The sequence below is a fragment of the Salarias fasciatus genome, chromosome 6, assembly GCF_902148845.1.
Source record: "Salarias fasciatus chromosome 6, fSalaFa1.1, whole genome shotgun sequence".
Classification (NCBI taxonomy): domain Eukaryota; kingdom Metazoa; phylum Chordata; class Actinopteri; order Blenniiformes; family Blenniidae; genus Salarias; species Salarias fasciatus.
Genome location: NC_043750.1, coordinates 26528060 through 26549207, shown reverse-complemented (window position 1 = coordinate 26549207; position 21148 = coordinate 26528060). Strand labels below are relative to the sequence as shown.

The 21148-nt window shown below is 41.7% G+C and overlaps 1 protein-coding gene across 3 annotated transcripts in view; it reads left to right on the top strand.

Annotated features, from left to right (window-relative positions):
• The first annotated feature begins 2035 nt into the window (after positions 1–2035).
• The window catches only part of LOC115390686 (E3 ubiquitin-protein ligase SMURF2-like), a 53881-nt gene continuing 34768 nt past the window's right edge, over positions 2036–21148 (top strand). For all 3 annotated transcript variants that reach the window (XM_030094641.1, XM_030094640.1, XM_030094639.1), the window contains exon 1: positions 2036–2452. In XM_030094641.1, coding sequence (XP_029950501.1) covers positions 2401–2452 — 52 coding nt within the window. In that variant the 5' untranslated portion in view covers positions 2036–2400. The remainder of the gene's footprint in view (positions 2453–21148) is intronic.

The window sequence follows — 21148 nt, the reverse complement described above, 5'->3', positions numbered from 1 at the left end:
GTCATAGGGCCCCTTTCATGTGATGCATTCACATTTAATCGGAAATAAATTATTATAATAAAATGTGCAGTGTGCGCGAGAAAGTATACGCACAGAAGTGTGGGCTCCAATTTGCCAATTCTTACGTTATGACTGTCCATGAATGCATCAGAGCTGTAAGCAGCCCTGATTGGCTGTGCGGCATGAACGAGTTTTTTCTTTTGCACTTGATCTGAACTTTTTGGAGGGAAGTTAACCAGTATGCTAAACACTATGCTAGCCGCTAGCGGTACTACCCAAAACCTAACATCGGAGCCAATGGTGAGTCAGTGAAACCTTCAAAAATATTATCTTTATCAGAATGCTGTGGTCTCAAACACCTGCCTATTTGAATGTGCCTTGTGTACAAGAGAACGCCGAGTATTTTTTTTCTAATATACGTGAATTCCAAAAGATATGGATAGCTGTGTCTATATATATCTGAATAGATTGTGTAATTTTAGAGCAGCTGTGTTCATTTTATGTTTAAGCTGTATCAAAGATGGTCCAGATGTAGCCCGTGACTTTTATCTGAGCTTTCAGCACCATGGACAGCGGACGCTCTGAGATTGACAGCTGTCAGGCTGCATTTGTGCGTGTGTGTGCGTGCATGTGTGTATTTGTTCTTCAGAACAAGTTTGCGAACTGGTTTGTGACTTTATGCTGCTTTCTGGGGCATATAGGTTTGCTTGGCTCAATAAAAGTGAGCATTAGTGTGTTGTTTGATGGTAGCATGAGGGATTGTTTGAATGGTAAAATTCCTATCATAAGGGCCCGTCGAGAATGCTCCGCCCCCTCTGTACTGAGACCCACTCTCCGCCTCTGCTGTCGGTATTTGCACTGTGGCGTGAACAACATTCAGGGTATGTAGGTGAGTCTGTTCTCGATGGGTGCAGGTTCAACATACTGTCAGAGGGTGGCAGCATTCCCATCCTTTACTTGCACATTAAAACGCAGATCTTCTAGCCAGGTCTCACCGAGAAACATGCACAACCACACACCAACACTGTCACACCTGCAGGTATTTAATGAACCCAGAGCCTCAGAGACTAATTTAAATTTGTCCTATTTGTGTAAACATGATCAGAGAGACAGGCCCTGGCCTGTTTGTTCAAAAACTACCAATTTGAAGTGGTAGAAAAAGCTTTTAATGTGTATTGTTTCATATCAGTATTCCATAGTTCGATTTGCATCAAAATATTGATCAGTTGTTCTGAATGATGATTTAGGCATTTTTATTTTCATAATGACACGGTATAAGTGTTTGCGGTCTATCATAAGTTGATTGCATTTTAACAAGTATTGTAAGACACCCACAGCACTTCTGCATTTCCTCTCATGTCAATTATTACTGATTCTGTTTCAACTCTTTATTGATTTATTCTGAACATGTTTAGTTGATAGAAGAAACAATGTTTACAAAAGAAACAACTAGGTACTAGAAATTAGAAAAAAAAACATAATAGAGTATTTTTTCCACAACTCTTTGTAATTCAAAATACACCATAAGCCTAAAACATCATTTCAATTGAAATTTCCTGCTCCAGTTTAGGCATGCATCACCAAAAAAGAAAAAAAAAATGCAAACAAAATATGAAACCCAAAATAAAATAAAAGTAATACAATAGAGAAATTGGGCAAGAAAAAGAGTGCAATAACGTTTTAAAATAGGCTATACTCGTATGTTGAAAAAACTGAAACGTGCTACAGTGTAGCCTCGGAATAAGCTGTATTTATGCAGCATATCAACACACATTGCAATAAATAAAATAATTGACTACGCTGTATTGAATGTAGGCCATATGCACTATATACATATATCATTAACAACCAAAATATCAATCTGGGCTCATTTCAGTCTGTCCCTCCTGCGTTGCCTCCAGATTAAAACTGGCCGTGTCGGTCTGTGATCAGAACGAGCTGTGTGATTCGGATCTGTGTGAGAAGTGAGTTTATTGTGGAGCGAGGAGGCGGATGTGCCGTGTTGTTCCTCCCCGCCTGCCCCTCCGTCTGCAGCTGCTCCCTCTTTACATCAACGCCTCAGACTCTTTGAGTGAGAGCAGCCGCCTGTCCGGATGGAGGACAAACCCTTCACTGGACACCAGCACTCGTGGCACTCGGCCTGATCCTCGCCGCCCTGGGATGTAGCGTCTTCTCGTTCGGTTTTTTGCGGGGAAAGCGGAGCCGTGAGGCGGTGTGATTATGATCGCGCTCTGCTGCGTGCACAGTCAGCGTGATCTGCTATGGTGATACTACAAGCTAACCAGGCGCAGCTAGCAGAGGGATTGTTTTTGGGAGACGCCGATTTGAAGAACCCCACTCGCTCACACATGCATTAAGACACTTTTTGTGAATCTTCATCACGGCGGAACACAAAGGGGCATGTCTAACCAAGGAGTTAGGAGAAACGGCCCAGTAAAGCTGCGCTTGACAGGTAAGCGAATTTAAACCCCCCTCCTGCGAAGTGTTAGCATGTTAGCATGCTAGCGTGCGTGCTAAGTAGGATCTACTGGTCTGAGTAGCCGGGGTCTGATGTTTCTGTCTTCTTGTCTGATATGTATATATAAAAAAAACGTTTTTCCCTGTCTTCTGGATTATTTCCAAATTGCAATTGAAGTGTCTTGGCCACCGCACCATGCTCCATTTTAAGTTTGCGTTGAGTGAGTGTCGCTTGTTGGCAGACATTAGCTGTGACAACAGCATTGTTTATGTTGTCTCATAGCTAACCTAGCTAACCCTAATGCCCAGCTCTTCATTGTTTTATCACCGAGGTTATCTCAGTTAAAACACTTCACTTGTACAGTCTGGGCTGATGATTTGTCCCTGAAATGCGTCTCTTATTACTTGCTATCTGTATCGGCAATGAAACCTTTTTGCCATTTATCTAATGGGAATCTAAAGAGAGAGGATGGAGGTAAATCCTCCATCAGTGCAGTGGGTTTCTCAAAGAATAGCCGTAAGAGGGATCAGCCCACCAGAACAGCTACTTTGGCACTCACTTCTCAAACTCCTTGGAAATCTTCTCTAGAATCTATCCAATGATCAAAAGACATAATCCCATCTATTGATAGGATGAGAACTTCATACAATGCTTCCAGATTTATTCAAATAAATGGAGAGAGTAATGTTTAATGTGTCAGTCCAAAATGCTTCACATGCCCAATGAATGTGAAGTTGAATTGAGATTTTGTGAAGGCCGCATGAAATGATTTAGTTTTAATTCATCAAGGCACCTGGGAACTTTTTGTGCACTGTCTTTTTGGGGAAGACAACTCCCAAATGTATCATTAAGGCAAGGCCGACCTTATTTTTTTACACAATACATTCAAGTAACATGCAAATTCAAAGTACTATTAATCATAAAGGAAAGGCAATCTGATCATTAAGAACAAGTTTTAATAAGACAAGTGGAGCCAAATCATGACAGAAAAATGTCGCTTTCTGGGAAAACAAACCACCCTGATCCTTATATTTTTCTTTTTTTAATGTGTGTAGTTTAAACTATGCATTTGTTGGTGTTAAATGGGTATGGCCAAAAAAGAGAATACTAAATTAAACACCTGCTCCTTTATATGATTTTTTAAAAATCTGTATTTGGTAATAAATTGCTACAATTTTCTTTCTGACACAATTAAACATGGCCTAAATTTGGACCATTTTGACATGCGTTATTTCCAATTTGCTTTGTGCTGCAGGTGAACGGCAGGTTCACCTGCACCTATCAAGTGTAGGATTATAATGTTTAGTGAAATCAATACTCAAATCCACCGAGCTGACCTTCCAGCTTGTCTGCCCTGCTTCTTTCCCCCCCCCCTCTCCATATGGGGAATGATTTTAAATGGGCTGCAGTGGTCTTCAGACGGAATCCCAGGAATGTGAAACCTCAGAGAGAGTCTTTCCCGGTCTTAGACACATTCTCTGTCTGTCCTTCAGTAGCAGGGAGGACAGTGTGTGCATTATGGCAGGAGAGACACCGGCGTTGGTCTGGGGTGTAGAATGACCAGAGCTTCTGCAAACACAGTGATGATCAGTGATGCAAAGCCTTCATTCAGATTTGTGCATTCATTGCTCACGTTACACGTGCGCTTGGTCGCGGCCACGCATGATTTATGTGTCTGAGACTGTGTGCGTTTAGACTTAACATTGCATACCAGTCCAGTTTTACTCGGTCTGCTCTGTGGTCTTATAGTTTTGTTTTTTCTTTTCTCTTTTCTGTCAGTAAGAACAAGAAATTGCTGAGAGGATGTAGTTAACCCAGCCCAAACTGAGGATGCCTGTGTGTCTTTCCATGTAGAAAACATCACATTTTCCTTCAGGAACTTCAGCAGCTGACTTTTATTAATCAAGTACAGTATCTTTGACACAAATGGCACAAATCACATGAGAAACAGCCATCTTGTGTCGTTGTTATTTACTCGGTTTGGATCTCATCCTCGGTCTCTCTTGCCTCTCTATCTGCACGCCTGCAGCAACTGGCATCATTAGAAAGAACTTGAAATCAGATTAGTTCAGAAAGATTTGCTCGTGCTGGTTTTGTTACGCCGGCCATCTGTAAACACAGATTTTTCTTTCTTTTCCTTTGCTGTGTGTTCCCTTAAAGAGTCAGCCAATCGGGTCTTAATAAAACAAAGGCTTTGCATCAGATCATTTACCCCTGCAGACATTTGGATTTGCTTTTTATACTTGGGTATTTCTGCCACTAATCTGTGTTTTATCTGTACTTTAAGTACAAGCCTTTACTTCAGTTAAAGTAAAAAAACAACAAAAAAACACACACACACTATTGGTGATGCTGATACAATCCAAAGCTGAGCTCAAAGTTTTATTTTTTTGTTGTTATGGTTTTGGGTAAACTATATCTGGTTTTGTTTTTAAATACGCTCCCACCCATGTCAAACTTTTTTATTTATCGAATGAGTCACAGCTAGTGCTTTTGTTGGAGTTTACCACACTCGCTGGGATCTCCTCTTGTCATGGCAATAAATTACGTAAGGTGGATTTACTCACGCTGCTGGATTTTTGACTGTATTCCTCCTACATTACACAGCATCATCCGTATTTCATTTTTCAACATAGGTTCAGCTGAAACTCTTCAGGTGTGAGATAACTGCTCTTCTGATGCTTTAATAGACTGAAAAAAGAATCGGTTTTACCGCCACTGCCCATCCCCTGCGGAGTGTGTGTGTGTGTGTGCGTGTGTGTGAATATAAACGCTGTGCTTTCCCTCAGTTTCCTCCACTGACTGGGACCTGGAGTTCCTCAGAGGTTGAATGACACAAGACGTGCAAGTGGATGAATCCAGCTCTCGCTCGCAAATATGGCGTCTTGGCTGCACGGTGCTGTGAGGAAGAGAAGCTGTCTATGTGATCCATTTCCTCCATTAGTCTCCAGTTGGCACGCAGCGAGCAGGGAACAACTGGAAGAATCATCTCAGGATCCTTCCTGTTCTCTGCGAGCGTGTGACATTCAGGCGAGCGAGGAAACCGGCGGGAATATTTTTCTTCTGCTGTCATAGGTTGTGTGTGTGTGTGTGTGTGTGTGTGTGTTTGTGTGGGTCTCCTTGCGTTTGGGGACTCTTTTGCTCTTGTGTGTTGAAAGGGGGGGAAGCCAGGAAGCTGCTGATTAAGATAAAGATCCAGTCTTGGTTCCAGGCGCAGCATTATCACAGGGGCCAGAGAGCATTTCAGGGAAGTCATCAGACCAACTGTCTGAGTATTCAACTCTCAGAAAATAGGTGCGCATTTCTCGGCGTGTTAACAAGTGAACGCTGAGTTTTAGTGTTGTTAAAAACTGGAGAATAATGCACAGCTCCTCGTGCGTGTTGATTGTCTCCAGGACGTGCTGTCAGCATGCGATGGAGAGCTAAATGTTTGTTGACAGTTTCATAAAATACGATGAATGTTGTACTACAGTGATACTGAGAAACACACTGCGGTCGTTTAAATTTTAGTTTGACGTTTGCAAGAAATTTGAGCTATTGATGAGCTTTGCTCCCGTTATATGAGGGAAATTGATCTCAGATGTGTGATCAATCTTTCTAAATATGAAATATTTATTGATCTCTTGGATCATACGCTTGATTAGTTAAAGCCAAACCATAATATCCTCGACACATACACTCATCCACCATAATGTTATGGCCTCTGACGGATAAGGTGAATAATTTATCATGGAACCTATTAGCAGGTGAAATGATTTACTTGGTTTACCAGCAAGTGTGAGATTCGAAGTGTGTTTGTTAAGAATGGCAGTCAGAGCTTTGTGAAAGCGCAGCTCTTATTGGGCATTCTGCAGCAGTCGGTATCCATCAGAGAGGATCCATGGACGGAAAAGCAGTGATTCACCATCTTCCATTGGTGTACGTGGGTGAGTGAAAGAGCCTGCGAGACGACCTACTGCAGGCCGGATCGCTGCAGAAGTTAATGCTGGTTCTGAGAGAGAAGTGAACACACACTGTTTGCTGATTTGGGGAACAATGTGGCGACGTGCTCGAGCACAGCTGGCGCATCTTATGATACAGAGTCTGAATACATTCTCACCTGCAGTTTGCAGCATCTCTCAGCGTGAATTGAAAGTAGGTGGTTACATCTTGATAGACACAATAAACCAACACCGGTAGTGGGATGACTTGCACGATGTTCGCGCTGGTGGTGTGATTTCTTTTGTTTCGTCTACGCGGTTCATTTTTCCAAGTGGCTCGTTCCCCCCTTTTCAAACGATACCAAATTTTGACAGTTGAACTGTTGACCAGAGTTGGTGCTTATGATTCATCAGCGCACAATTTAAGTGAGTCATCCAGTCGGGTGTTTTGTGTGGAGCTCGCTGCTTTTTTGTGTGCTTGGGACCAGCTTAACCAGCCTGACCCAGTTATGAGACGATTAAATCCCCGCTCAAATTGGAGATTCTTGTACAAATCTGTTGGAAGATACTGAGCCGTCTCTGCGCTCGTTTGATCGCGCAGCACCACAGACGTAAAGGCTGTTTTTAAAAGAAATCGGCTGCATCACCGCATCAATGATTAACTGCTGCACGTGCTCTGCAGGCGATCACTGATAGACCTGAACTCCCTGAGCATTCAGTTGGACGTAAGCCTTCTGTGCCACAGTGGAAAATCACTGTTTTCTAGTTTGACGTAGCAGTCTCGCCGGCTCTCTGAGGGTTCGCCGCTTGTCTGAGTCAGTATGTGCAATCGGGTGTTCACGTCTACCTGCTTGCTCATCTCCATAATGCCCCGCTCTGTTTACTCATTACGGATTGAGACACTTCCACTTCAGCTCAGGTTTTTTCTTTACACATACGTTTAAGTCACTGTATTCTATTAACATTAAATCCTGACACTCTCTCATAATTTAACTCATGAATTGTGTTTCTGTTCATATGTTTGCAGCACACACAAATAAGAGAAACAGTTAAAGTTTAGTGTATACGTCGCTGCTCAGAGGTCTCTTTGTGCTACTTTATGTGCTTCAGATTTGCTATTTTTCACTTGACCTGCCAAGACAAGAGAGCAGCCCATATGTGCAGCGCCCCCAACCCCCCAGCCTCACACGCCCCTCTCCCGCTCAACCCTTCTGTTGTCTCTCCACCCGTCAGCTTGTGGCGGGCTCCAGCTTCTCTCATATCTCATCACTGCACCTCTGGTAACACACTAAGAACTTTATTATAAAACTTGGATGTGATTTGTCTTACAAGAAAGAAAGAACCTCCCCCATTCTCTTACCTGCTTCACATAAATAAAAATCTGGAGTTCTGAATCTCAAGTTCTCAGAGTTCTCAGTGTTTTTGCATGTTAGTCTTGAATGACTTCCACATAGATGAAATATTTCTGGGGTTGTCTTGAGGTGATTCATAATGTAGCTGAAGCTATGATCTACTGTCTGTTGTTTGAAAGCGCATCTCCAGAAATGGAAGATTTCCACCCTGGCTTCTTTCAAAAATGCGGTTTTGAACATGAAGGTTGAATCTGTTGAAGTTTTATTTTAGACATGATACTTACACAATTTTGCATACATCTGTTTTCATGCATCTTACAGAAAAAAAAACGTGTTTGTTGATCATTTCTTGGTCATAGCAAAGCAATAAAATCTCATGTCATTGAAAACTTGATTATGTCCCTTTTAAGAAGATGCAACATTAAAATGACATGCATTTGTAGGATGAGCAGCAAAACTGAATATGTTGACTGCTGCTAATGAAAGTCGACCAGATCTTCTTCATGTATTCACCTTTGATTTAGTTGACACCTTTGACACTCAGTTGCGGCGTCTGCCATTGGGACTTTGTTGTATCATGCGTTAGTCTAAATATTATGTGCTGCAGATGAGAACGGTGCATGCTGCTTGCCACAAATGAGACCGTGCCCCACGCGTGTGTGTCGAGCTGTGTGTCTGCATGTCTGTTAGATGTTGCCTGTAGCGTCTGGGGTTGCTCTGTTGTGGTCGACTTATGTATTTCAGCAGAGTTTTTCTACCCAAACTTCCTCCAGCTCTGTTTAGTCTGCATCATCAGTGTATACTGGAATTGACCACACACACGCTCTTACACACAGCAGGTTCTTTACACTAATCTGGTGCTCACATGGCTGTTGTTGTCATATGGAAATGTTTACATCCACTGCTATTCAGCTGTATTTATTATCGACTCCATCACCAGGAAGTGGAAGAGACGCCAATTTTCAGATGCTTGCAGACCAGAAAAAAAGTGACGAGGCATTTTTTTTTTCTGACGCATTAGACGTGGTGTGTTGGTACATATCTTAAGATGCTCATGCGTCCATGAAATTGATCATTTTATATGGCTCAAATGAGCAAAACGTCCACAATGGAAAAATATAGCAAAATATGTTGTATATGATTTATCCACTATTTTAAAATAGTCCGCTGAGATACTGAGCAGAATTATGGTGAGAACCCTGTAACACCCCTTTAATCTGCATTGCTGCTTGGTGTATCAATATGTGCTACATAAGCATTTCATCAATTGGCAGTAAGACAATTGCTTGTTTTGTATGGCGAGGGCCGCCATGGTGTGACACTCTTAGCATTGGACTTTGATTAATGCTCAATTAAACAAAAATAAACATAGAAATAATTTACTAATTCAGGGTACTTATGGTAATCGGTGGTGCGGCAGTGCTGCTCTTGGCAGCTCCGTCTATCTCCATTTTCCACCACCCTGCAGACTCGTTAGACACAGCCATTGCTGTGTTAGTCTTATCCAGTGCTCAGCAGTAGACAGCAGGAGTTTGCCTGCAGCTGTGCGATCGCCACATTATATCATGTGATGTTGACAATTCTAAGAATCACAGTAGAAAGTGAACTCACCTAAGTCCAAGACCTTTTCATCTAAGGTTTCAGTTCCAAAAATGTTTCCCCGAATGTAATAGTACTGTATGTTTTTACAGTGCGTCTGTAACAATTAATATTGGCAAAATAGCTTTTTTGAGTCGACTTCAACTGAGCTTCTGTTGTCGCGGTCCAGCACAGAGATTTATCCGCCACGTCTTCTACGGTTTCTGTATTTATCATCAAAGCAAATGAAAATCTGTGGACTGCAGTTTGCAGTTAATCATTTTGGGGACTGGATTGATATATTTCTCAAGTGAGTGGTGGATTATCCTGTTAGGTTTGGCACTTTTAATGTGGCAAAACAGACACGGAGGAACATTTGCTGAGGGTCGACGTCATCTGCGTGCAGCTGGTTGAGTCGACCCTCCGTTAACTGGAGATGAATGGCACGTGAAACGTAATCGGGCTCCGTTGACTTGTTGTGAAACTTTACCATTAAAAATGACTTTCGCACTGGAGAAGTTCAGTCCTTGCATGTTGACAGAACAGTGTGTTGGATGAAGAACTTGGCGTGTATGAAGTCTGTGTGTGACGCAGTAATGAAATCTCACGGGGCACCGCCAATCCCATAACTCACCCCGTCTGCAGCCATGACCTGTGTTTTACCTCCGAACACACAAGGAGCTTACACGCTTTCTGCCAGATCAAAACAGCCGAAAGTCACAGCACCATGACACCAACAGGCTAAGCACAAATCATGCAGAGTTATGGTCTGGTTGTAGTATGAAAGTAGCAAGTAAAGGATGCTGTTGGCTTTTTTGGGGGGTTTCACTTAATCTTGAGTTTAATCTGCTTTTAAAATTACTTTTGAACTCGATGGCATCGGTGGACTGAGCAGGGAAATGGAAAGACTGAACACCTCGGTGTTGCATAACAGCCTGTGACTGGGGAAGAGGTGGGCTTCAATATGCAGAATACATTAAACTTTCCAAGTACTTGAAGAGGATTTTCCTACAGAGTGCGTAGAAGAAATGTCACCTTTTTTTTTTTTTTTTCATTCAGCTGCAGCGTGATATTTCTGACAGCCTCCAAAAACTTTTAGGAAAGGTGATAAAGCTCATTTGGATTATTTGAGAAGGACCATATCTGGCATTAAAATGATTTTCTCTTCACTGAACCTGGAAGATCTGTGGCTGATTGATCTTTTCATCACGGTTTTATGAAACTAATGAACATTTCTGATCACTGGTGATGTCTGTAATGCTCTGTCGGATTTAAATTTGAGATCAGTTTGAGATTTCCGATGCATTTGGCTCACTTCTGTTCAAACTTGTCCAAACTGTTCGTCCACTGAAACAATTAATCTTTTAACATCTCTTCGCAGCTGTTTATCACAAGTCTGGCTTGAGTTTTCAACCTTTTTTACTTTCTTTTTTAAACAGGATGTCCTTTGTCTCTCTGTCATTTCTCTTTCTTTCTTCCTTCCTCTGCCTCACTCACTCCCGGATCTAGTCCAGACAGCTGTCAGACGACTCTGCCGGTGTGCTCCAGTCCGGCGTATCTTTCTTTCTTTAAAAAAAAAAATCTGTTTTCAGCTTGTGACGCACAATCATGCTTATGTGCTTTCTCACTTCCGATCTTTGTGGAACATTACTTTGACATACATTAATTTCCTGCTCCTTTCTTATCTCTAACCCTAGTCTGAGCTAAAACTTTATCCAAGTCTGTCCAAAATATAATTTGCTTCCTCTGCCAATGCAAGTGTGATTAAAGACATGAGAACCTTCGGAACAGTAATAGATAATATCCACACAGGCATGCACACACACGTACACCTGTTATGTTAAATCTCTTAAAATCCTCACCACATGTATTTTTATTATCAAGTATATTGGTTTGACAATATAAGACTTAACCAAAAGGGAGCACTATCCGAAACTGTTTTGCACCCCCCCAAAAAAAAACGTTTAGAGTCTCAATCTGTTGACAGCAACAACTACAACTGTTATGACTGCAGCTAAATCCGGAAGGAAGGTTGGATTTAAAGGATCACACATCTCTCCCCCTCACTTTTCTCTTGCTACTGTTTCTGTGGTCAGACTGCCCACCTGTGTTTGTGTGTATCTGGTAGACCACTCATAGTATCTACTGTACACACACACACACACACACACATCCCCCTCTCCGTGTCTGTGTTTTCAGTTTAACTGTGGGAGAGACAGTCGGGGGACGTGAATGATTCTGTGGTTTTCATCACGGAGATGAGGATCAAGTTGCTCAGAGTCTAAACATAATCAAAATAGCAGGTCCAGGTAGAATGTTCCGGAGGTAGAGAAAGACGATTCCTTGGTTGCTTGTTTTGATGTGTCAGCAGTGAGACTCTGCAGCGTTCAGCCGATCACAGGCAGCATGTCGTGGCACTTCTGCGGGATCAACTGGCAATAAAGAAAACAAAGCGCTCAAACAAATAAAATTCATTGAGCGTGTCGACCTGGATTTCAGTATTCTAGTTGAAATTAGTTTTTTGTGCTTCTCCTTTGACAACGCCTTCTTCCAGTTTTGTGAGCCTCTTTACTTTCGCATGTATACAGCGTCACACCAACATGGTTACTTTGCTGTAAATATTTAACTCCAGTAGAAGGGTCATATTGGCCTGTTTACATGAGCACTGAATGAAGTAATCAGATTGTGAGTATTTATGCACCAAAAAAATCACATCCGAACAAATGGATCACATGATCACAACTACAGCTTTAGCCAGAAGTCCGCCGGTATTAAAGATGGATTTGTTAGCTTGAGTAACAGAGCTTGTTGCGATTATTTTTTTAGCGGCTACACCAAGAAACATTTTCCTCATTCAGTGTCCGACTAAGAAAATATTGGTACGTTTGAAACCATTATTTTTTTTTCTGAGAGAAAATGTTTGAGAGCCACTGGTTTAACTCAACTGCCTCAGTCAATAGTAAAGATTTTACAGAACCAGAAACTCAAAGAAGTAGTGCTACGGCGACACAAAAAGAAGATCGTCATAGAGAAAACTCACTGTGTATCACTTTCAGTCCAAAATTAATTTCTAGTGTTGTCTTTCTGTTGATAAAATCTTGAGGAAACTAACTAGGTTGATTGTGTCAATAAACATTCTTTTTACCTTCTCTGAGTGGTTTTTGTTGCTTGTAGAAGATCATCAGTATGACATGCTCCTCTTGACAACAGCATCCAGCAGCAGCTCACGTCTAACAGACTGAAAATAAATCGAAGCAATGCTATCGCATTTTTTTTTTTTGCATTATTTGCACAAAAACTTGTGTAGATATTAAGAAATTCAACAAAGCCTGAAGAAACTATTGTTGGGTAGATTATTTCCTTCTAACAATACTCATAAGATTATACCAATCACGTCTCTTTCAGTTTTACCACATTTATAAAGAACAGTGGTTTGTGGAATGACAAGTAGGGATGAATTGTTGCATTTATGAGAACTTGGCTAAATCTTCTCTGGCGAATAGTTTACTGTTGACTCTTGTTTGGTGTTTGAACATGAGATAGATAGGACATATTCACAATTTGACAGTTTACGTGTAGATGCTTTAGCTGTTTATCAGAACATTTTACAACTTTTTCATCAGGACAGTCCACCTACTTAACTCTGTTGCTCATCCCACACATGCATGTTTCTGATGAATGGCATATATCCTTATAAATGGCAACATTTAAAAGGGAAAGAGCTGGATTTCTAGCGGTACAGGGTGTCTCCCAAAGAACTGTTACAACAAAAATAATGTACCGTTTTCACACTGCATAGTTGAGAAGTTCTGCCGTTTAGGATAATTACTGCCGAGCATGTACGATATACACAACATGAACTCCCGTCACGATGCTGTCGGGATGAGTTTTCTGACCACCAGTCTTCTCACAGGCAGTGAGAGGAAAATCCACTGGGATTTGTTGAGTATTTACATGTACACAGAGATGAAGAAAACCACAGCAATCTAAAGTAACCTCTTCCCATGCTTTTCATGCTGAGAGACTCGTGGTGAACTGCCTTAATCATTCTGTTTCACATCTTACTCTTCTATATTCATTCCTTCGTATGATATATCTAATGATGACTCATTCCATTTGTGTCTTTGGACCAGCCTCCTCGGTGAAGAAAATAGATTACTAATAAGAACAGAGACGGTACAGCCTGGCTTGTCGCCTCCCCAGTTTCTGTACTATATTGTCAGGGTGTACTGGGGCCTGTTTCAGATGCTGAATTACAATTTATACAGTTTATTTTCAGCTATGTCTGAAGGTTTGTTCATGCTTGTGGCAATGTGTGATTTTAGCAAATTCCTTCAAAATGTAAAATTTCATTTGTGGAAAGAAAACCACTGCTGTCCAAATCTCGGTATACATGAAGATTAAAACCAACCAAGCAATGGATGGGTTGGTTACTGGAGCCTCCTTCATTTTCTCCTGGCAGAATACTTGTGTTCGTATGAAGATGTTATGAACGCTCGGTGAGCTTCCAGCTGGTTTAAATACCAACATTGTAATCATGCAAATTCGTCTAAGCCCAGCCTACAGCATTGTTGAATTAAAGCTGTGTTACAAAATACACACAAAAGTGCATTATGTTACTGTAAGTTTGCTTACATATTCTGGTCTGATGAAAGACGCAAGTGTGAATACAACGAAAGTGTTTTTGACATCACACATATTTGACTTTATACCATCTACAGACGAATGCTCGTCCTTTAGCTCATTGGTTGTTGGGAAGGGTGACTCGGGAAACTATGATCAGACCCAGGATTCGGTCTGTAGTACTCATCAACCTTTCTTTTACCACACAAGGTGTGTCCATGCAGTTGGCTGTAAAGACCAATTTGTCATCTTCTCTTCATTAGCTGCAGTTCACCTCTTTGTAAGGCTCTGGACTCATTAGTTTGCTGCTCTCTGAATCCCCACCCCAGCTTCTGAATGATGTTTTCCACTTTGTCGTCATAATACTCACCCTCCTCTGCCCCTGTTTGTTTTCTCTTTGCTTTGTTTTTCAGGCCAGTAGTCCACACAGTTCAAAAATCAATACTGGCCTTAATGTGGGAATAAATACAAATGTTGGACTGATGCATCTACTGCTGGTTTTGTTTGTGCTTCTCTTTGAGACAGCTGCACCGTAGTAGCTTCGATTAGATTCAGCTTCAGTAGATGAGCTAATTAAGCTTCATTACTTGGGCCAATTAATCATCCATGCAGCAGCTTTTGTTAACAACTGAAAACCTCAAGGTATAGAAAAACAAATATCTAAATTTGTAATCCAAGCCCGGTTGGAAGCTGTAGTCAAGCTGCAGTTTTCAGGATCTTCAAACATGTTGAGGGAACCATAGCGTTTAAATTTTAGAAGACTGTACCTCCTGAGAGTGTTGCCTTGAATCGTTTGGAGTTTGGCAAAACCGTTGAGGACCACATGAGGCTCGACAGCAGCTAAAGCACACACAGACCAACTAATGAATCCCACAGTCATAAACATGTATAACAAGTCATAAGGGACGACCTTTCCTGTGGTGTGATATTACACCTGACTGTAGCTGAGTCAAGCTTCAGCCTAAATGCTTCCTGAATTATTATTCCATGTGCGTTGATTCAGTCTTCAGAAAAGCTTGCTTGACTCACCCCAGCTTATTTCCACCTCCTTAATTCTTTCATTTCCTTATCCCCACCTCCACGCTCCTCTCTGTGCTCCACATCAGCATTCATCAATGGTTTTCTGCCATGTACATTTTTCTTTGTGTGTCACCTCAAATTTATTTAAAAGTACTTATTTAACTCAATCTTTTTTTGAGTTTGACACATCTCCTAGCCATCACTGACCATTCCACCCTTTCTGTGATTGTAGCAGTAAAAAAAAAACAAAAAACAAAAAAAAGACTTTTCTCTTGAATGTTGATGGACATGTATGCATGTTTTATGGCCTCAGTTCCCTTGATGGACTGGTGGCCCGTCCAGGCGTGTATTCTGCATAAACTTATAAGATGGTCTAGAAGACGGACGAATGGTGGGATAGATTTTTCAGTAACTTGCAGAATTTTAAATAGACTGCAGAAAAAGTTGCAGTCTTTTTAATACTGGGTGCCAAATCCCGTGCTTCCATATTGTTGCACAAATCCTGGTGATCATTGGATCTCTCAATCCAGAAATTAACTGGTCTGCAAAAGAACAAGTAGACTGCAGCACCTAGAAATGTAACGTGTGTTTGGTGATGGGCTTTCAAGTTTTGACTTCATTGCTGGGACAATCACACAACTTTCTGGCCATTTGCAGTGTAAAAGAGTCTGCACGATGTCCATGCAACATCAGACCTGGACAGAGTATAAAGACTGACTGGCAATTGCTTGTAAAGCAAGATTTGTTCACTATAATAGCATCTGGTATGATTTGGTCACGAGGGCTTTGGATTTGGAGTGTTAATGCATTTATTGTGTAAAAAATGTCATGTCCCTGTATATTTTGTGAAATTGTTTTATTTTGCTTTTTTTTTTCTGAAAGGGCTATATGAGCCACTTCAAAGGATTGGTTTTGAGACATAATTCTAGAAGTGCCGACTTAATAGCTGCTTTTATTCGACAATTAAAGTAGTGCATTAAAATATTCCATTTGTCCTCCATGGATTCCCAGACAGAATCCTGTTTCACATTGTCTTATCTGTCTGCCATCCCTGCTGCTTGTCCCACAGTGCTTCCAGTTTTGCCAGATTGTCACCACCCAATCGATGGTCCAAGCCATCTTCTCCTTCATATTGCCAGCTTTGCTTTGCTGCTTTGGTGTCCATGTCTGTCTTTTTATGATCTGCATTCTTGAAATCTGTGATATCAGACAGACCTCTCTCCTCTCCTCCTGACATTCCTTCCTTCCTCCCTCCTCGTCATTCCAGCGTAGATTCCTGCGTCCGGATGAATGTTTAGCGTTTACCTTCTCACCCCTGGGCCTGCAGTGGCTGCACTCGCTCCAGATTCCTCAGTCCAGATTGTTGGCGTCTCCTCGGGGAGCAGAGAGGAGGGGGAGTGTCAGCTGTAGACTACTGGCCCCTCAACTGAATGACATAATTGGCATTTCAAGCATTCACTGGGCTGGAGAAAAGCTTGGGGTGGGAGGTTGGGAGTCAAGTAACGGCTTTTACTGAGGAAGTACAATGTAGATTAGATCATGCAGTTTTGGAGCCCCATAAATGTTAATTCAACCACATCATCATTGTTGTATGCAGCCTGTTCTTGCAAGAGTCACATAAACTTGGTCACGTACACAGAGCCCTTCATGCTAGGGCTGCACGATTATGGCCAAAATGATAATCACGATTATTTTTGTCAATATTGTAATCACGATTATTCATTATGTTATGTCAAACATACCTTTTTATTGCACTTTTTTTTTAAACAAACAAGTGTCAAATTGAAGATGTGCGTCTTCAGCACTTCAGTGAAGTCCGGTGTGCATGCGCACATAACTGAAGATGTTTTAATTAGAATCTAAACAACTATTTAGAACCATGTCAATGTTGTGAACGAACATATAGACGCGCCGACTGTGAGTTTTTACAAACGTTTGACCAGACCTCTGTTCTGAAAAGAGCCGGATTATGACTTTGGAACCTGAACGCCTCACAGCTGAGCGACCGTCACCTGCTGCATTCTAACCCCTGAGAGCAACACGATGATCACTGAACAACAAGATGAAGATAAAACAACAGCAGAACAGTAAACAGCCACGCTAAACCCAGAAATGAAACCGACCAGAACAATGATTCCCTCGTTCTCTCCAAGCCGCCGCTACGCCGCTCACATCCTGAACTGTCCGTCAATAACAGCTTTTCCCGTTCCGTCCGAGACGCTCAGCGTTTACATCTTCTTTCCACCGGTACAGAAGTTGAGATGCGTTCCATCGACTGATGTTTGAGCATGAAGGAATCGTTCAAAGCCAGCCAGTTCGTCGGTGGCTAACAGCTAAGCTAACAGCTGACTGAGACACCGCAGTGGCGTCCATCAGCAGCTACTTTTACGGAGTGTCCCTGAAGGCAGCAGGAGCTACACGGCTCAGGTTGTTCACTGACGCAGAGGGTTTCAGGTGTTCCACAGGTAATGACGGCGGGTCAGGAGGAGCTGCGTACTGACCGGTGAATGGACGGTGTTACTGCCTCCGTGAAGCAGGAGCCTCAGATTCTCTAAACCATCTGGCGGCCAGATGTTGTTGTTCGCGGCCCAAAAGTGGCATCGGGCCGCCAGCTGCCGACCGCTGCAGTAGATGATGCTCCTTTAGGAGGCGCTAGCAGCTCCTGGCCTCCAGATGCCTCAGCTCTGTCTCTGCCTGCGGGGTTCGCTCGCTTGCTGTTTAGGCGGCGTAATGATGAGGCCCTAACCTCGGTCGCCCCCTGGTGGTTGGCTGATTGTTGGATTAAAAAAGCGCTTGATTTGACGCAGCAGGGCCCGTTTTTTCAATTTAAAAATCGCGACGATCATCTAAATTTAATCGCAGCAGCCAAAATCATGATCATGATCAAAATTCGATTAATTGTGCAGCCCTACTTCATGCCCTGACATTTTCCCAACACGCACCATGCTTTGTGTGTGTAGAGAGTAGTGTGGTCCTCCAGAGAGGCATGAGAAGGGGAAGAGGAAACGTACTGTGACTGAAGCTGCATGGGCCTGTTGTAAAGCTAAACTTAAAGCTGACCTAGAGCTTGCAGGATGTCAGTTGTGGTATTAGAATTATGGAAAAAAATCCATGTGGTGGAGATTGGAATTAATGCAGTCTTGGAGAAAAGAATATCAGATCACCGCATCATTCGTTTTTTTACATTGAAGTGCTTCGGATTTTATTTGTGCACAGAATGAAAATGACTTGATCCCAACCTATGAAGCTTCTGAATGTTTTGATCTTGGTAGTGATGATTTCATGCAAATGCATAAGTGTTTTTTCCAAGGAGGCACTTTTTTTTGTTGTTCAAATTGTGTGGAGCTTTACATTCTTTGGAGTCCTTCCAAATAACCATCACGGTTTTGTTTCCTGTGAAGCATGTGCAAGAGTAAAAGGAATTAAATTCTGGCCTTGAGCCTCCTGTATTTCTTAGTACTTGGCAATTTAAACGTTGGCAAAGTAGCGATGTTCCTTCAGTGCATGACTTATTCTCTCGTCATTAATCTTCTCTTCTTGGTGGTATTTTTAATGCAACATGCCGTCTTTAAATATAACTACAATGTTACTTTAGCTGCAAATTTGTGGAAAGGTCTGTCATCTTTGGGTCAGTGCCGCTATGAGAAAAGCTTGTCCTAGGAATTTAGGAAAGATGACTGTTGGTGATCCATTGCAACCTCAGATGTTAACCTGCACTCTTCAGTTTTGTCTTGATGGGACTTTATTGGTTTGAGGCACTCCAGAGGTTTAAATGTGTGTTAATGTGATGGTTACATGTTATTTAAGGTATCCCACTTGTGTATGATTTGAGCCAAATCAGTTTATTTTCTAACTTCTGTTTTGAAGACTTTGTAAGGTCATGCAAAGTCTTGATGACTTTTACAGATTTAGTTTATTATATTTAATTCTTCCCCATTGATCTTATTTTTCTTAGATCTGTTGAACATTTCCATCTGTACGCATGTCAAGACTTGGTAAACTGTTCACTTCCAATCACACAAATGGTTGAATAACAATATAATGTGAATCTTTTAATAATAAATTAATTTCTGTTCATCGGTATTTGGAAATATTGATACTTTGTAAATCCACAAATGTACACTACATCAGTGAGTTGAACATTTCTTGGCCCAGGTAAATACAACACCTGGTCCATTAGATTTTTTTTTTTTTCTCAAACATGGTCACCTTTGCAATTTAATCTTCTCTCATTAGAATTTCAAGTAAATGGAGTCACTTTGGATTGGTTGTACAATAACTCAAACTGCCATTACATCAAAATGTATTGCTCACAACAGTATCAGCAGCCAGACGCGGCATCATGGGTTGACTGCTCTGTCCTCGCAGTGCTGCTGGATAATTAATTGCGCAAATGGACCTCAAATGGCTGTACTTGACTGGCAGTGCACAATCACGCGGTCATCCATTGGAGTTACCGACGTCAAACTCTTTATTTCAAGGGTAGAGCTGCTAAACTCTGTGGTTTGAAGATTAAGAGGCCGGAGTCGTGCTGGTGGTTCAGAGAGCTGGACATGGAAAAAAATCACACACTTTTGTGAACCTAAAATGTTCTTTGTTTTGTCATGTCCTTTTTTTCCCCCTAATATAAATAAAGGAGTAACTGCCTATTCTAATTTTATAGTTTCACTATTTTAATGTGGCATGGATAGAATAAATCAATCCATGACTTTTCATTAAGTTTGTCCCTCATTGTCAGAAACTTGTTGAGGATCACGACATGAATGCTGCGTTTCTGCAAAGGTGTGATTTGCTGGGTGGGTGTATGGAGTCTGTACTGCTCTCTTGTATACCCGGCCCTGCTTTCTGAATCATCTTTACCTCATGGACGATTGGAGTTATCTCCCTCAGCATCATGACTCTGTTTAAGTTTCCAGCAGACTGGATCAAAACATGTCAAAGAAGAGTCTATAGAAACCTGAGTACAGCAGAGCCGTCGCCACCCGTGAGCACTCTTTAATAGATTTTCAGGTGGGCTTTTATAAGGCGCTTCTGCTCAGAATAATGCAATCCTCCGTGTTTGAAGGGGTTACTCAGCACACCTTGTACATCACTGTTGTGTTGTGAACTCACTGGACAAAATATAAGGTGTAGAATCTTTGTTGTGGCCCAGTTTGGTGGTGATTATTAGTCTTATCTTTTAAGCTTGATCATATGTGATACGCTCGTCGAACAGCACACAGTGCATAATTGTTGGACTGTTAGTGTTTTCAGCTCAAACGTTTAAAAATGCAATGCGTTTGGTGTGTGTCCTTGAACGGTTGCTCTCACACTACACTACACCAAGAATGACTGTAGCTCGCAAAAAAAAATTGCTAAACGAAGTGACCTACATGTTTTCTACTCACACACCTGTAACATTTTGTGGTCTTGTATTTAATTTTATCTGCATTTAAAGCGTGTGTTTTCTGGAAATTATTACTGTTTTCAGACTCAGGTCTGTAATTTTATATGATTTCTTCCATTGTTTTAAACAATCCAGACATTCATTTGTGTCTCATTTACCCGTCTGACCTTTATACCAACAGAAGTAGGCTTAAAACCCCCCCCAAAAAAACAGCAACATTCAAAAGACCACTTGCACAAACTCCCTTGAGAAAACAAATGGGAATCACTCACTGACCTCCCCCAACCCACCACTTCATGCATATGTCTGTTTACGACCTTTCACCTTTAGACCCGAACTAACGCTGACCTTCAGCCTTATCTTTTCATCCAGACAGATGGAGACGTTGCCACACGCGCCCCTCTAACCGCTTCTCTTTGTGATCAGAGGCACGCTTTGCATATTTTTGTAACCGATATAAATGAACCCGCTTAATTGTGACCCCCGTGATATAATTGTCATCCATTGCTGTGCAGTGATTCATGCAAATTGCAGCCTGACGTCAGTGAGGCTGTCACAGGGTTCAAATGCTATCACAACAGAAATTACACATCCCAAAATACAGGGATTATTAAATTATCTCTATTTAAAGTTTTGCCTTGCTGAGTAGCGTGATGGTGACGTGGCAGTCACGGTATTATACTCAGTGGTTACATCTCTAAATATGTTTAAGCATTAGTGTCTGACTCATCTTCATGTGGGACTGATTTTATATCCAGGGAACATCCAAAGACTGAAACAGCTGATTCTTTGCCTTTTGGTGTGTGAGGGC